General features: G+C 60.2%; 1 protein-coding gene across 6 annotated transcripts; it reads right to left on the reverse strand.

Annotated features, from left to right (window-relative positions):
- Positions 1–2,731: 2,731 nt before the first annotated feature.
- LOC142008199 (uncharacterized) lies at positions 2,732–16,107 on the reverse strand. Of its 6 annotated transcripts, none has more exons than XM_074985309.1 (6): positions 15,836–16,107; positions 9,172–9,288; positions 6,973–7,219; positions 6,483–6,596; positions 5,580–5,693; positions 2,732–5,281 (listed from the first exon to the last, which is right to left on the reverse strand). In XM_074985309.1, exons 3-6 carry the CDS (start codon positions 7,073–7,075, stop codon positions 2,736–2,738), a joined length of 2,877 nt encoding a protein of 958 aa, XP_074841410.1. In that variant the 5' UTR covers positions 7,076–7,219; positions 9,172–9,288; positions 15,836–16,107; the 3' UTR covers positions 2,732–2,735. The 6 variants fall into 6 exon arrangements, with proteins under 6 accessions (XP_074841410.1, XP_074841413.1, XP_074841409.1 ...); XM_074985312.1 differs by lacking the exon at positions 9,172–9,288 and adding an exon at positions 7,345–7,588 and having other exon boundaries at positions 15,831–16,107; XM_074985308.1 differs by having other exon boundaries at positions 15,831–16,107.
- Between the last annotated feature and the right edge of the window lie 699 nt (positions 16,108–16,806).

The following is a 16,806-nucleotide window of genomic DNA, read 5'->3' on the forward strand; positions in this document are numbered from 1 at the left end:
GGGGAGAAGCGCCTCGGTGGGCCCATCGCCTTCTCCCCCCAGCGCCAGGGCGCTCCGTGACGTCAGCGTGGGAAACGCTGGTGGCCGACCTGCTGCAGACTGACGTCCCGATGAACCAGCCCGCAGGGATCCCTGGCATGTGCACCACCCCTCCCAGCCCTGCCCCCGAGAACAGCTTGGGGGGCCGCAGGCCACGGCTCTTCCGCCCCCAGGCTGGGACAGCCCAGCAGAGCTACGGGGACCCCCGGAGAGCCGCCCAGAGCATATTTCCCACAAGCTGGCCCCACCTGCCGCTGCAGCCCAGGGAAAGGCATCGGGGCTGCTGGCCGGGGAGAGACGGCCCAGCGCAGGCCTCACCGCACTGCCACTAAGTGAAAACAGGGCCTGGTGCCCTGGCCAGCTCTGGCATCTTCTCTCCCATCATTCCACCCTGACCGACCAGCCCCATCCCCAGGCCAGTCTGACCTGCCTCAGCGCCCCCTCCCCACCTCCGCTCGCTCCGCTGAGCAGGCAGCCTCCGCCCCCCACCCCCACCTCCTCCCACAGACAGGAGGTCCTGCAGCCACCAGCTCCAGGGACCCCGGGGAGACCAGAGAGCCAGCGGCCAGGGTGGCATGGGAATACAGAGCCACAGGGACAGCTTGAGGGGCAGCCCAGGGCCAGAGCCTGGCCCCTCTGCATGCCCGGTCTGGCGAGGCAATAGCCCCGAGCTGTAACAGTGGGGATCTCTCTCTCTCTCTGTGTGTGCGCACACGCGCGCTGTGTACACACACCGCTGGCTGTCGTTCCCACTGAGGGAGGAGAACATATGAGAGGGGTGCCACACGCTCTGTGACTTCTGGAGGCCAAGCTCGACTCATGCCCCAGGACTTCCTGCATCCCTCTGCTCCCCCATCCCAAGCGACCCGCGCACCGCCTGCCCACTCCCCGATAGTGCAGGGGCCCGGCTGTCCCCTACTTCTACCCCACAGCCTCATGCTAGAAGCTCTGTGTACCCACCCGTCTGCCTCCCACAACCTGATAGGGTGGGGGGGCTGTGTGTCGTAAGCCCTGCTACGCAACACCCTGCCAAGTGCTGTGTGTGCCCCCCACAAACATGGGCTCTGTGCACCACCACCCACCCAGCCCCTCCGCTGCTGGGATTTCGTCTTTCGGGCTGGATCACCCAGAGAGCTGGTGTCACCGCCTTACTGCTGGGACGACAGGCAGAGCTGAGCCGCGAGTGTCCTGCTGACAGCTCTGTTCCCTGCCCCTGCCGCAGATGGCTCAGCCAACCAGACCCAGGGTCTCCACCTGCCCCGCTGCCCTACAGTTCTGGCCTGGTCACGTGGCACAGCCAGGCAGGGGGCAGCGCTCTGTCCTCTCCAGTGGGGTGCCAGTGCCCAGCAGCTCCTTCCGGCTACCCTGCTCCCGGTGGGGAACCCAGCTGCTTTCAGGGCCACGCGCAATGCTCTCTGGGTTGGGCCCGGGGAGAGGCTAAGATACAAGGCACGTTGTCGCTGGGTCCACATGGGCTGGAGCTCCTGTCCAGGGAGCTGCCCCCTTCCCTGCAGCTGGCTGGGGGCGGAGGGTCCAGGCCCCACCGATACTCTCAGCACAATGGACGCCAGGCCAGCCAAGCTCTGCCTCCGCGTGGATTGTACCAGCCAAGGCTGCCCTGCACCAGGTTTCGTTCCAGGGAGGCAACAGGTCGCGGCACAGCTCCTGGGCCCGTTCCCCAGAGGGAGTCTCTGAGGGGGCGCTGGCCACAGGGTCCCAGCTCTATCAGCTCACTGTTCTCGTGGGCACAGCCTGCTGCCCTGCCCCCACTCTGCCACAGCAGCGGAGCACCGTGCGGTGTGCTGAGCCACCAGTCGGCATCCCACTGGCAACAGCTGTGCTCAGCCTGCTGAGAATGGGGTTGGATCCTGAGACGTTCCCCAGGCTGTGCCTGGTATTGCGTGAGTGGCACCAGCTGGGTTATCTCACGCTCCCCGTCACCCCACAGCCGGCTGCTCGGGCACACGCACTGCCGGCTGAGACGTTCCCCGGTCCATGTCGTGGGCACAGCAGTAGCTGGGTTACCTCGTGTTCCCCATCACCCCACGGCCGGCTGCTCGGGCACACGCACTTCCAGCTGAGACATTCCCCGGTCCATGTTGTGGGAGCAGCAGTAGCCAGGTTACCTTGTGTTCCCCATCACCCCACAGCCAGCTCGTTCCCTGGTCCATGTTGTGGGAGCAGCAGTAGCTGGGTTACCTCGTGTTCCCCATCACCCCACGACCGGCTGCTCGGGCACACGTGCTTCCGGCTGAAACGTTCCCTGGTCCATGTCGTGGGCGCAGAAGTAGCTGGGTTACCCCGTGTTCCCCATCACCCCACAGCCGGCTGCTCGGGCACATGCACTTCCGGCTGAGACGTTCCCCGGTCCATGTCGTGGGAGCAGCAGTAGCCGGGTTACCTCGTGTTCCCCATCACCCCACGGCCAGCTGAGATGTTCCCCGGTCCATGTCGTGGGCGCAGCAGTAGCCGGGTTACCCCGTGTTCCCCATCACCCCACGGCCGGCTGCTCGGGCACACGCACTTCCGGCTGAGACATTCCCCGGTCCATGTCGTGGGAGCAGCAGTAGCCGGGTTACCTCGTGTTCCCCATCACCCCACGGCCGGCTGCTCGGGCACGTGCGCTTCTGGCTCCGGCTCACATGGGGGGCAGGCGGTCTCTGGTTGTTCAGAGCTCTCTGATCCTCACAGCTCCATCACACCCGCTGCACTGACACCACCTCTCCACTGACTGGCTTCAGGGGCTCGCCGCTGGGGGAGGCAACAGGGGCTGAGGTGCCTTCAGCAGGCCACGTGCAGGTGGAGCTGGCCGCCACAGCAGCACATGGCGAAGGGGAGTCCGTGGGGGCTGCTGGCACGGCACTGGGGCCAGCAAACGGTCTCTGCTGCGCGTGGGTTCTGCGGTGCGTGAGCAGGTTGGGCTTCTGGCTGAAGGCCTTGCCGCAGTCGGTGCAGGCGAAGGGCCGCTCACCGGTGTGGGTGCGATAGTGAGTCACCAGGTTGGGCTTCCAGCTGAAGCCCTTCCCACAGACGGAGCAGGCGAAGGGCCGCTCCCCGGTGTGGGTGCGCTGGTGCGTGAGCAGGTTGGGCTTCTGGCTGAAGCTCCGCCCACACTGGGTGCACTGGAAGGGCCGCTCCCCGGTGTGGGTGCGGAGGTGTGTGACCAGCGTGACCTTCTGGCGGAAGCCCTTCCCACACTCGGGGCAGGCGTACGGTCGTTCCCCGCCGGGCACCGGCTGTGGGGGCGGCAGAGCTCCAGGCTCCTGGGAGGGCTTCCCGCACAGGGCATGGGAGCAGCACCTCTTCCCAGGGGAGGCCTCCAGCAGCTCCTCGCCCTGGGGCCTGGCCGGGGGCCTCTCCCCTCCGTGGACCCGCTGGTGGATCCGCAGGGACATCTTGCCCTTGAAGCGCTTGGGGCACTGGGCACAGGCGAAGGGCCGCCGCCCGGCGTGGGTTTTCTGGTGGGCGAGGAGGTTGGGCTTCTGGCTGAAACTCTTGCCGCACTGGGGGCAGGCGAAGGGCCGCTCGCCGGTGTGCGTGCGGAAGTGAGTCACCAGGTTCCCCTTCTGGTTGAAGCGCCGCCCGCACTGGCTGCAGGCGAAGGGCCGCTCGCCCGTGTGCAGCCGCTGGTGCGTCAGCAGGTTGGCTTTCAGGCCGAAGCTCTTCCCACACACGGCGCAGTGATGGGGCCTGTCGCCCCAGTGGCTTTCCCAGTGCTTTACCAGCTGGCTGTGCTGGTCAAAGCGCCGCCCGCACTCCGGGCATGTCAAGGATCCATCCTCCGCCTGCGCCTCCAGCTGGGCTGGCGGTGGCCTGAGGCCCTTCCCGCACTCAGGAAGCTGATACGGCTGCCACCCTGCGTGGCTGCTCTGGTGGGCAACCAGAGCCGGCCAAAAGCTAAAGTTGCTCCCGCACTGGTTACAGATGAAGGGCCTCTCCGCCCTGGGGGCCGCAGGCGCCGCCTCGCCAGGGCCCGGGCAGGATTCCAGCTGTCTGAGGAGATGCTGGTTCAGGCTGAGGCCTCTGCCACACTGGGTACTCTCACAGGGCCTCTCCCTGGCCTGGCCTGGCTGGGGCTTCAGAAGAGCAGTGTGCGAGCAGCTCTCCCCACACTGCATGCACAGGCAGGGCTGCTCTGCTGAGGGGCTTTGTGGGTGCAGGGGAACATGCTGCTTTGGGGGGCAGCTGCTACTGCTGTCAGCACACATGCAGGGAGTCTGGCTACCGGGGAGCTTGTGGGTGAGCGTCGGCTGAGCGGGATGGCACTGGCTGTCCTGCTCGGCGCCTGTTGGCTGGAGCGGCAGGGCAGGGGAGCTGTGCAGAGGGACTGGCTCTGGCGCCCCACAGACTCTGGGCTGGCTCAGGCCATGGGTTCTCTGGTGCGCCTTCAGGGACACCTTGTCCTTGAAGCACTTCTGGCACTCCCCACACGGGAAGGGGCGCACGTCAGTGTGGGTGCTCTGGTGGGTCACCAGGTTGGTCTTCTGGGTGAAGCGCTTCCCACACTGGGGGCAGGCGTAGGGCCGCTCCCCGGTGTGGGTCCGGTAGTGCGTCACCAGGTTGGTCTTCTGGTTGAAGCTCTTGCCGCACTGGGCACAGCTGAAGGGTCGCTCCCCCGTGTGGGTCCGGTAGTGGGTCACCAGGTTGGGTTTCTGGGTGAAGCTCTTCCCGCACTCGGGGCACACGAATGGCCGCCTGTCCTCATGGTCTCCCGGCTGTGTCGGAGACTCTGGCTTCCCGGCAGGCCTGCCCCACTGCGGCAGCTTCTCCCCGCCATGGGTCCTCTGGTGGGCAGTGAGGTTGGCCTTCTGGCTGAAGCGCTTCCCGCACTGGGGGCAAGGGAAGGGCCGCTCCCCGGTGTGGATGCGCCGGTGAGTCAGGAGGTTGGGCTTCTGGCTGAAGCTCTTCCCACAGTCCGGACACCGGTAGGGCTTCTCGCCTGTGTGGATCCTCTCGTGCGTGACCAGGCTCTGCTTCTGGCGGAAGCGCTTCCCGCACTCGGCACACTGGAAAGGCCCAGCCCCGAGCTGGGGCGTCGCTGCCGCCACAGCCGAACACTTGCTGAACCCGGCTGGTTCCTCCATCTTGATCCTTGTCTGGTTTAACTGGTGGCTCTTAGCCACCAGCGGCCTGCTGTGAAAGGGGCCGTTGGAACTGTCGCAGACCACAGGGGACAGCTCCAGGCCTTCCGCAAAGCTCTCCGAGGTCTCCTGCTCGACTCTGCTCAGGCCCCCGGGCTCAGCTGGATCGCAGAGAGGGAGAGAGAGAGAGAGAGAGACGGCGTTAACCCACACGGCATCCCCTGCCACTGCTAAAATCTAAACAAATGAGCAGGACCTGGGGCCGGGCGCCCAGACAGAGGGCTGCATAGGCGGCTGCCAGGCCAGCACAGGCTGCAGCTAAGTGGCCTAAAGCAGAGCAACCTGCAGCCATCCTCATCCTTGCTATGGAAGGGCAATCCCTCAAGGCAGCAGTGTAAGCAAACCCTCTGTGCTGCCCTCAGCAACCCCCCGACAGAGCAAACGGCTGCTCTCACTCACCCACACAGGCGCTGCTGTGGATCTTGCTCTCCGCCAGCTTCTGCTGAGCCTCAAGGAATCGCTCCTCCCACTGCTCGATACGGAACATACCATCGGGCTTGAAAAACCCATAGCCTGGGAGTCAGGACAGAGGGCGTCAACACATGGGTTCATGCCACACAACACGCATTCAGTGACCTCACCACGTACGCTACCTCACAAACCAAGTCAGCAACCCAGGTCCCAGGGGAACGCTCTTCTTCATTCTAAGCCTCTGCTGAGACACCAGACAATACAATCAACCCTGCCCTTCCTCACCACTGCCCCAGGGTGGCTGCCAGACAGAGGAGGGCAGGTCTAGCCAGGAAAACAAGGAGCTTCCAACGTATCTTCGAATGCCCATAAAAATACCTTCTTCTTTCTGGGGGCCTTTCAGCTCTGCTTTGGGCAGGGAGACTGGACTTGATGACCTTCTGAGGTCTCTGCCAGCCTCGGGATTCCATGCACTCAGAACCTCACAGCCCATCACACACATTAACAAGTCCCATCTCCAGCCCATCTCCTAGGGAGGAGAGTCTGGGTTACTAAATACACAGTAGTGATGGAGAAATTGAGGCCCAGGAAGATTCAGTGACCTGCCCCAAATCTGCAGCAGGTCACACTGGTAGCACTGAGATTAGAACCTGGGACCTCACACCTGTCTTCTGCCTTGTCCGCTAACCCCTAGTGAATTGCTCAATCAAATGGGAGGGACACCAGTCAGTTGCCGCTTAGGATTGGTGCAGAACCATGACTGACATGTTCCCCAAAACCTCAGCAAATTCTAAGGGAGGAGCCACGGAAGGGTTGAGACAATGGCCCTTTCTTCTGCACCTCTTGTCCACTTGTGCTGTGAACCAGCTGTCCTGCTGAGTACTCGCTCACCTGCGCAGGGCTCTGGTGGACGCTCTAAGCCCTCAGACAGCAGCTGCACCCCAACGGCTGGCTGGTCCCCTCGTTCGATCCGGGACAGGAGATCAGGTTTGAGAGCTGGGTGGCCTGGTTTGGGGAAAATTCTCCTGTTAACAGGTGCTCAAGCTCTGCTTCCCACCTCCCCCCAAAAGCAAAGGGAGCGGGGGCTCAGCATCTCACGGGGATGGGGGTCTGCACTGCACTGCTGGCTTGCTGGCTGCAGCTGCTCAGAGGACAGCACTGGTCAGAGGGGAGCATGGGGACAGCACCATCACACCCAGCACGCAGCGTGCTGGTGGGGCAGGGAGCCTCCGTTGGTGTCTCATGCAGGATGGACAGTGATGGGGCCAGGCTAGGAGAGGATTTTCGGAGGTGTCTTAAGACAGGGGCTGATGCCCTCCAACTAGCTTGAGGAGGGTCTCCAAGGCAGTTCATGTGGCAGTGACTCCAGAGCAGCACTGACCTGGATTTGAACCGGTAACGCCATGAGAAAAGGCTCCACAGCCCATTGCCAGCTCACTGTGCCATCCAGCCCCCTCCTTTGAGGGGCGCGATTCTTGGGCCATGGCTGCACCCAGCCACAAGGCCAACGCTGGGGCTCTCAGAGCCGGCACCAGGTAGCGTCTGACCCCACACACCACAAGGCAGCCCAGAGTGATGGCTCTTCCCCGCCGAGCTGGCTTGGGCCAGGCCTGTGTTCATCGAGGCCCCTAAAGAGGGGAGCAACAAAATGAGGAGACAGGGAGGGCCCTGCTGTCCCACATCACACTGAGGGTGGGCCTCTCCAGGGCCCTCACACCCACACCCAGCGCCACCCATGCACCAGGGAACAGACCTCTGCCCTGCCAGGGAGGGCTGCAAAGCAGAGCTGCCAGCAGGTACTGAGCCTGGCTCCTGGCAGGCCCTGGACAGGTCTCCTGGCTCCAGCGCCCACTGTGGGAGCGCAGGCTGGTCTCGTTTCCAGGCAGCCGTGGGCAGCGAGTTCAGTGAGGTTACCACCTGGCGCTGGTGGGCAGAGCTCTGTGCCACACGCAGGCAGTTGCAGCCTGGTCTTAGGGAGAAGACTCTCACAAAGGGATCTGAGACAGAGAAATTAACAGCTCCTCAGTCAGTGAGCTGGCCGAACCCACCCAGCACTGTCCCATAGTTACAACGGCATTCTCCAGCACCGCCTTGCTCCCCTGCTAGTGCCTGGTAGCCCATGCACCAAGCCCAATCCTCACCGAGCAAGGCAACCAGCTCGCAGCCCGTCCTCCTCCCTCCTCATGTCCCAGGGTGGCTCCCTCTGCTGTTCCACTACCTCTGCCCACTCCCGCAGGGGGAGACGGCCCCTGCCCTCCTCAGGCATCACTGGCACCCGCCATAAGCAGCTGCCCCACTCATCACCGCCTGCGCCAGCGGCACAACTGTCACCCAGCCCAGTCTGCTGGGCATGGCCAGGGAGTGCAGAGCGAAAGGGGAGCTGGCTGTGTCTGCCTGGCACTCAGACCGAGCAACACAGCTGAGCACAACCTGGGCATCTGGTGGTACCAGCACTCCTACCCAGCTCACTGTGGAGCAGACGTCATATCAGAAAGCAGAAGGTCCAGGGGCAGCGCAGTTCTGTCTGGAGGAAGGCGCGTGGGTAGCTCGGGTGGGAACGGCCAGGAGACAATGTGACGGCTGCCAGCATCTCACACACAGGAGATGTGGCTGGAGTTGGGGACTGGGACATTTACGCCCAGCTCTGTCACTGACTCACTGTGCGACCTGAAGAGAGCCGCATCCACTACCTGTGTCCACAGCAGTGAATCTGGAATATACCTCACTCTCCCGCCCAGAAAACCTGAGGCTGGGAAAGCCTCCAGCTAGTGCAGCCCAGAACTCAAAGAGAACGCTGGGCAGTAGAGGGGCACAGCAGGATCCTGGACCCCCTAAAGGGCAGTGACTAAAACCCAAAGAGCAGAGATCAGGAAACTGAGCCCAGGCCTTGCATGCGGCTGTCTGTTCCTTCTCCAGAGATCTGTTCATCCCTTGTGATCTGGGGATGAGTGAGTGCCTCTGCAACACCCGCATTCCCGACTGGAACCATGACAAGGTTTCTCAGGGTTAACCTGCACACCAGAGCAGGCAAAGTGCAAACTACTGGGGAAACCAGGGGAGTCTGCCCTGGCCTTGGGGCCTGGGATAGCGGGATGCAGAGTCCACATTCCTGGGAGGGCGGTACACCAGATGTGAGCCAGAGAGGCCAGATATACAGACAAGGTCTGGACGTGGCTCAGAATCAGCAGGCTGGAAAGCCCAGGGGATCCACGTTCTCTGCCTATCGCAGCAGCTTGCTGACTGTCCCCAGGGAAGAGGGAACTCAGCCTGGAGTACAAACAACGTAACAAGAAATGGAGCAACATATGGTCAGGTCTCTAACTGCCCCACAAAGTGCCCGAACACCCCCACAGAACCCTCAGAGCAACAGCAGAAAGGCTGCCCCCACCCACCGGAGAACCACCGCCCTCCCTTCGGTGATATGGCCGGAGGGGGAAAACGCAGATCAGAATGAACCCTCTTCCTGTCCACACCCTGCGTGTGAAAAGGCAAGCAGTCAGGCAAGCCTCTGGCACCCTGCAGTCCCCTGGCTGCAGCCTACCTGGGAGGCACCCCCGGGAGGCACTTTCCCATCACACACCTCTGGAAGATGACGTGGATCCTGCGTGGAGGATGTGAGGACGAGATCCCGTCCCTGGCTTCACTGGCAACTAGCATGGCCCCTCCTCCCAGCTTCTTCTAATAGTGCTGCAGAGCCCTGCATTGACCACCAAGAGAGTTAGTAAGTGGGGGCTGGGGACAGGAGAGCGAGAGGGGAGATGCTTCACCTACGCTTTCGTTCCTCCTCCCTCCAGCCATCTTAGGGGAAGAGGTCAGCTAAGCCCAGGCAGCGAGCAGAAGTCACAGAGCCCTGCTATTGCAAACTTCCTTCAGTCCAGCATGCTCAGCACTGCTGGGACTTGTAGTCCGTGCTGGCCAGAGGATGCTGCCACATGAACTCTGCTTAGCCTGCTTCGCAGTACACAACAAGGGAGGGAGAAAACTACACTTCCCAGCAGCCCCTGGCACAGCATGGAGCCAGCCTGGCCCTCTCCGTCAGTGATAACAGTGAAAGTGGGGCTCCTCTCTCCCAGCCCACCCGCTCCCTAGACACAGCCCTGAAGGGCAGCACTGCAGGAGGCAGGACTGCAAAGCAGCAGACCTGGATTTCCCTCTCGGCCCACCGCCTGTGTTAATAATTCAGCGGTTCTTGACCTCAGTGAGCGCCTTCAGCTGAGGCGCTACCTGTGAATTATGCGCTAGCTACTGACTGCTGAGTTTGAAACGTGCTGCTCTTCGGCATCACTGAACGACCCTGTGCTCTTGCAGTACAGGCGGGGCTCACTGATTCACCGTGTCTGTCCCCGCCTCGTCTCAAACCCGCCCAGCTTCGGAGCAGCTGTGTCTGTCTGCAGCCCTTCCCATCCCCGCACGGTCTGGAGTGAGAAAGGGTGAGCAGCACAGACTATAGGACTCGGGGGACAGGAGATTTCTATGACAGCAGCACTACAGAGAACAGCCCTACTCTTTAGCCAAAGCTGCCAGCACCCCTCCCTGAGTCTCACGCTTCGGCCTCCCGCCAAACCTTCCCAGAGTAGCCAGTGCTTGTGTGTGCTCCATCTCAGACTAGCTAGCGTGTGAAAAGTGAAGCCTGAGGTGCACGACTGCTTTTCAGAGGGGCTGGTTACCCACCGCTCCCCAGTGAAATCCCTAGAGCTGTGCACCTCCCAGTGCCAGGCCCTTCTTGCGGACCGAGAATGCCACATTTCCAAAGCCCTTGCCCATCACTGGCTGAGCTTTGGAGCGCTCCCAGGTAGCAGCGGTGCTCTCTCCTCTACTCAGCCCCAGGATGGCCAGCAGCTTTCCCCAGGCCTTGCAGCTAGTATCAGAGCTGGGATTCAGACTCAGGGGGCCTGGCTTTCAGACCCACGCTTCCTTCCGCTGCACTTTACCTGCACCGTTGTGCACGCCCCAAGCGCTGTAGTGCTGAGGCTGAAATATTTGTCAGTTACCTCCAGCATTCAACTATTTTCTCCCTGGGCAGCGGAGGAGCGTTGCTGCTGCTAATCACAGGGGGCTCACCCCAGAATCAGAGGCTCTTCTGGGGTGAGAGCTTTATGAAACGCTCGTCTCTCCCGCTAGCTGTGTGATACTCTTCACCTGTGCCAAAGTGCTCTGAGGGGAAGTGTTCATCCCCAGCCTGTGCCCGAAGGCCACAGCACCCCAGAGCGAACCTGCATAACCACAGATCACGAGGTGAGCCAAGAAAACGGGCTTTCGTCTTCAGCATCTTTACACGCTTTAAAATCCAGGTTCCACCCAAGGTTCAACGGCTTTCCAGGAACAGGAGAGAGCCATTGGCAGGGGTTGGCAACCTGCAGCTCCGGACCTGCATGCGGTTCTTTAAGGAGCTACTTGCAGCTCTGTGAGCTGCTGCTGCTGACTCCTCTTGCAGCTCCAGAGGCTGCGGCCACTTAAACCAAAACCTAAATTCAGTTGCCCACTGCTGAACCACCTGAATTTAGTTTTGTTGTTTAAGTGGCAACAGCTGTGGCCGCCCAGCAGTCAGCTGCAGCAGGGAGCCTGGAAGAAAACGCTCACTGGGCAGAGAGCCACCCCACAGGGGCAGAAGTCTAAGCCGGCAGGAGAGCTGGGGGCGGAGGGCAGCCAAGCCTGCCCCTGCCGAAGCAGCACAACGCTACCACACCAAGAAGCATGTGCGCAGTTCTTAAAATAGGTGTGACAAGAAGCAGAGTTTGATGTTAGTTGTGAAGGACTGGCTCGTATTCACATGCATTGCGGCTCTTGAAGTATTGATTTTGGAATTGAATTTGAAAAAAAATGGCTCTTCTTGCTGTTTCGATTCCAGCCCCCGCCTACGGATGCCAACAGGAGTAGGCTATGCAGCCTACGGGTAATGTGGTGGAAGAAGTCCTAAGCCCAGTGCCACCCAGAAGTTAGACTGGGAGTGGCCTGGGGACTTCCACCTGCATCTCCCCTCATGCACCACCAGATGCACTGGGCCACAAGCGCTAACAGAGGCCCCCTCTCCCGCATTGGTCCCACGGATGCTCTGGGTGAGCCTCTGAGCCTACCAGGCCCAACTCCTATCAGCACTCAGTGGGCAAGAGAGGAAGCGGCTAAGGAAGCTCATTTAGATTAGAAGCACTCAACCCCGCCTGGCAACCGGAGCAGCTTAGCATACTGAGGAGCCTGTACAGATCTCACCCTGGGACAGAAGGGCATAACTCTGCTGGAGCAGGTGGAGACCCAGCAGTACAAGGGTCAGCATGACAGCAGAGTCAGGCACTCAGACCTGAGCAGCATAAAGAGAATCCTCCTCCAGCTGCAGATGGGGAAACAGAGGCACAGGAAATTACCTGGCTAGCACCACTCAGGAAATCAGGGCAGAGCGGAGTCTGGAACCCAGGCACTCTGACTTCCAGTCCCCAGCTCTCACCAGTTAGTCACACTCCCACCTGAAGCCCGTGAGACACTGCCCAGCCTCCACTGGGAAGCCCTGCTTGCAGCCAATCCCGAGGGGAGGCTAGAAGGCAGGGAAGAGGATAGGCCCACAGGATGGACCAGGGGGTGGGGAGAGGAAAACTGTGCGGGAACTCTGCAAAGAAACCAGAGAAATCCCTCTGCTGGCCCCTGGATCTATTTACAAAGACAGCAAAGCTGGCTCAGCATGCAGAGGGCCTCCAGACTGGCAGGCAGCCAGGGCCAGGTTCAGCTCAGGGAGGGAGCCAGGAAGGGTCTGGCCTCCATATGTGCACTGCAGGGAGCAAGGAAGAGGCAAGAACTAAGGTCACCATACACAGCCGCTCACCACTCCCACATAACTGCTGGGGAGGACCACTCCTGAGCTACAGGTGAGACCAGCAACAGCCACGCTCACCCAGCGTCCCCTGCAAGCTGAGTGCGAGGGCGGCCGCTCAGGAGAGATTCAGATACCACCAAGCAGGTTACCAGAGTGCTCGCAGCCGCCCCCAGCTGGCAGCAAGAGTTTGTATGGTGGTGCACATCCGCTTATGCCTCAGTGCCCAGACCGACATTTATTCTGCCTGTGGATGGAAAAAATTCGAGGGAACACTAATTCACCGACCAGTGCCGGAAAGAATGTGCCGGGCCACAAGCAAGTGATATCGTCTAGCAGCATTACCAACACTGCCACTGCTTCATGGGCTCTTTGAGAACATTTAGGGGTAAATTAGAGCTAACTGACAGCATAGAGCCCTAAGAGCCAGGAGTCAGGACTGGTGGCTGGAAACAAACTCTTTGGGACAAGGGAAACTGGCCACACCCGTAAGTAGCCGTCCAGCTACCTAAAATCATGCCAGATTAAAGATGCTGCTGGATGCAGGAGTGCCAGACTAGAGAGGTTCAACCTGCACTTAGGAAGAAGTACGAGGGTTTTGTTCTGCTCCTACCTCCCTGCTCTGTCCACATGACAGCTTCCAGGTGTCCCCCACAGAACCCCTTCTATACCCAGGGAAAGGTTTCTTAGGCCATTGGACTGACACAGCTGAACCACAATGAGAATAACTAAAGCAACAACTCTCAAAAGAGAAACTACTCTTCCCGCTCTAACCTGCTGCCTGTCACCCCAGCCCAGCCACTTCAGCTCCTTCAGTAATCTGAGCTGTTCCCATACTGTGTTAAGGACATGGGGAGGCTGATCCAAGCTGAAAGTCTCTCCCTGGGAGACTCAAACCCAAGATGTGCTCTCCCCAGAAGTCCCAGCACAGTGGAACCACAGATCTTTGCATTCCGAGGCCATACCCCACAGCAGTCAGTCTTTGGCAAACAGCCAAGCAGGACTCAGCGGCTCCTTTAGCCCATCCCCTCAATGTAAGTGAAACAGAACCAGCACTGCAGGGAGTGTGTTGGACATAAACATCAACAGATCTGAGCTGAAAGCTTGTTCCCTAGCTATTGCTGAGAGCTAAAGAGGAGAAAATGTACTGGTGTTTTGCTACAGTAGTTGGCGATGGCACAATGGGCTCCCTACAGTCTATTTACAGAGCTAATTTGTAATGAATAATTTAATGTCCTTCCCCATAAGACAATGGTTTTGAACCAAGGGGGATGCATATCCTGATAGTATGCAGAGGTGTTCTGGGGGTGATCAACTCAGATAAGTATTTTTAGCTTTACAATAGATTATATAAAAGACACAGGCAAAGTCAGTACAAACTGAAATTTCATATGACTTATTTATATTGTTCTACAGACTACCAGAGGTGGATATAGTGCACAAAAAGTCACTTAAGTAAAAGTACAGCTGTGGGGGTGGGGATGTGCTTAAATAAAAGTCACCAGTGTCCCTCTGGAAAACTACTTGAGTATGTTACAGCTTGATTGTACTCAACTATCCAGACAGGAAAGCAGCTGCATTTTTACTCAATTAACTTTGGGGTACGTTTTCCACCTCTGTAGACCACATATGGAAATTTAACTCTAATATTTATATGCCAATCCATTTATTTTAAAATTACATGGTAAATGAGAAAATCAGCAAATTTTCAGTAACAACATACTCTGAACGTCTGTATTTTTATGTCTGATTTTATAAACAAGCAGCTTTTAAGTGAGTTGAAATCTGAAGTACACAAGACAAAGGGGTGCAGAAGTCTGAAGACGAAAACCACTGTGGGGAGGAAATGGATTTACATGGTTGTCATGGACAGAGGTATTAACAGTTAACTGGGAGCACTGCTGGCAAGGACTCTCTAGATGATCGGAGCAGCCCCAGCGGACCCCTCTTTAATCCCTTAACTGGTTAAACTTCACCTTTAACGAGTTAACTAAACAAAGAGGATTTCACATCCCTCCTCACTGATACACTGGGAAGATTCTCCTTAATATTTACCCTTGATTTCCCTTTTCTCCATTGCCGATGAGGATCCCAGTCACCTTTCCACCCTGGCAGCAACCTGCGTAACTCTATCAGCACAGCTACTGACTCACCTCAAGGTGCAGTGCCAAGGGAAGAGTTCAACCAAACCTATCCCCACACCTGCCCCCTCTGCACCTCCCTCCCCCTGCCAGACTCTCCCAAACCCAACCTACCCCTGCCCTGCCCTGCCCCCAGCCTCTCCCCACACCTACCCTGTCCTCCTCCCTCCCCCAGCCTCTCCCAAACCCTACCCCTGCCCTGCCCTGCCCCCAGCCTCTCCCCACACCTACCCTGTCCCCCTCACTCCCCCAGCCTCTCCCCACTCCTACCCTGTCCTCCTCCCTCCCCCAGCCTCTCCCAAACCCTAACCCTGCCCTGCCCTGACCCCAGCCTCTCCCAAACCCTAACCCTGCCCTGCCCTGACCCCAGCCTCTCCCAAACCCTAACCCTGCCCTGCCCTGACCCCAGCCTCTCCTCACTCCCCCAGCCTCTCCCAAACCCTAACCCTGCCCCCAGCCTCTCCCCACTCCAACCCTGTCCTCCTCACTCCCCCAGCCTCTCCCAAACCCTAACCCTGCCCCCAGTCTCTCCCCACTCCTACCCTGTCCTCCTCACTCCCCCAGCCTCTCCCAAACCCTAACCCTGCCCCTGCCCTGCCCCCAGTCTCTCCCCACTCCTACCCTGTCCTCCTCACTCCCCCAGCCTCTCCCAAACCCTAACCCTGCCCTGTCCACAGCCTCTCCCCACACCTACCCTGTCCTCCAGCCTCTCCCACACCCTAACCCTGCCCCCCCTACCCTGCCCCCCAGCCTCTCCCCACTCCTACCCTGTCCTCCTCACTCCCCCAGCCTCTCCCAAACCCTGCCCCTGCCCCTGCCCTGCCCCCAGCCTCTCCCCACTCCTACCCTGTCCCCCTCACTCCCCCAGCCTCTCCCAAACCCTAACCCTGCCCCCAGTCTCTCCCCACTCCTACCCTGTCCTCCTCACTCCCCCAGCCTCTCCCAAACCCTAACCCTGCCCTGTCCACAGCCTCTCCCCACACCTACCCTGTCCTCCAGCCTCTCCCAAACCCTAACCCTGCCCCACAGCCTCTCCCCACTCCTACCCTGTCCTCCTCACTCCCCCAGCCTCTCCCAAACCCTAACCCTGCCCCTGCCCTGCCCCCAGCCTCTCCCCACTCCTACCCTGTCCCCCTCACTCCCCCAGCCTCTCCCAAACCCTAACCCTGCCCCCAGCCTCTCCCCACACCTGCTCCCAAGCTTCCCCTGGCACCACCACCCCCCATCCCCAACTCCCCCCATGACCTCCTGCGGGCCCGCCCCGCCAGTGCCTCGTCGCGTCACGGCAAAGGCTCTTACGTCACCTGGCGATTCCATGGTGCGGCTGGAACACGTCATCGCGCATTGTTATGGCAACACCGTCCAACTCCCGCGCTACGCCCCACACTCGCAACCCCGGCGACCGCACAGCGTCGCCGATGACGTCACACCGGAGCGGGATGACGACACACGTGCCGCGCAGACGCGCTCAGCTTCTGGCGATTCGGAGGGGCCCCGCCGCTTCGCGTTGCCCCGCAAGGCGTCACGGGAATACTAGTTCCGAGATAAACCACAATCTCGCGAGAGTACGCGGGAGCACAGACACCACGCGGGAACTGGGGCGCGCGGTGTGATGGGAGTTGTAGTTCCTGGCTGGGCGCGCCGCTCCCGGGAGCTGTGAGGGAGGACGGGCGGGCGGACGGTAGCTTGCGCGGAGGGGAGGAGCCTGGACAGGACTGGCTAGAGCGCCGCTCCTATGGCACCACAGAGGCGAGCCCGCCAGAGCGCCCTGCCACTGCACCATAGAGCCCGTAGGGCTGTACCAGAGTGTCCCACCCACCGCACCATAGAGACCCCTCCCGAGATGTGCCAGAGTGTCCCACCCACCGCACCATAGAGACCCCCGAGAGGAACCAGAGTGTCACACCCAATGCACCATAGAGACCCCTGCGATGTACCAGAGTGTCCCACCCACCGCACCATACAGACCCCCCCAGATGTGCCAGAGTGTCCCCCTGTGATGGGGTTCAGGGGTCCCCCTGCACTGCACCCCGTCCACTGGCAGGAGAGACTCTCACTCAGCAGGTACAACAGCAGGTTTATTAGGCAACAGATGTCCAGTTTCTCACAGAAGCGACAGCATAGCAGCCAGAGACAGTCCTTCCAACCCGTCCTGGGGAGAGGACCCCGAGGGGTGCCCCTCTGGGGTGTAGCTTCCCCCTCCTCCGGCTGGCTGCCTTCCAGCTCTCCCTTTTCCTAGCCTCTAACTGCCGCCCCCGATTCAAAACCCAGCTCA

This window comes from Carettochelys insculpta, chromosome 2 (assembly GCF_033958435.1).
Source record: "Carettochelys insculpta isolate YL-2023 chromosome 2, ASM3395843v1, whole genome shotgun sequence".
Lineage (NCBI taxonomy): Eukaryota > Metazoa > Chordata > Testudines > Carettochelyidae > Carettochelys > Carettochelys insculpta.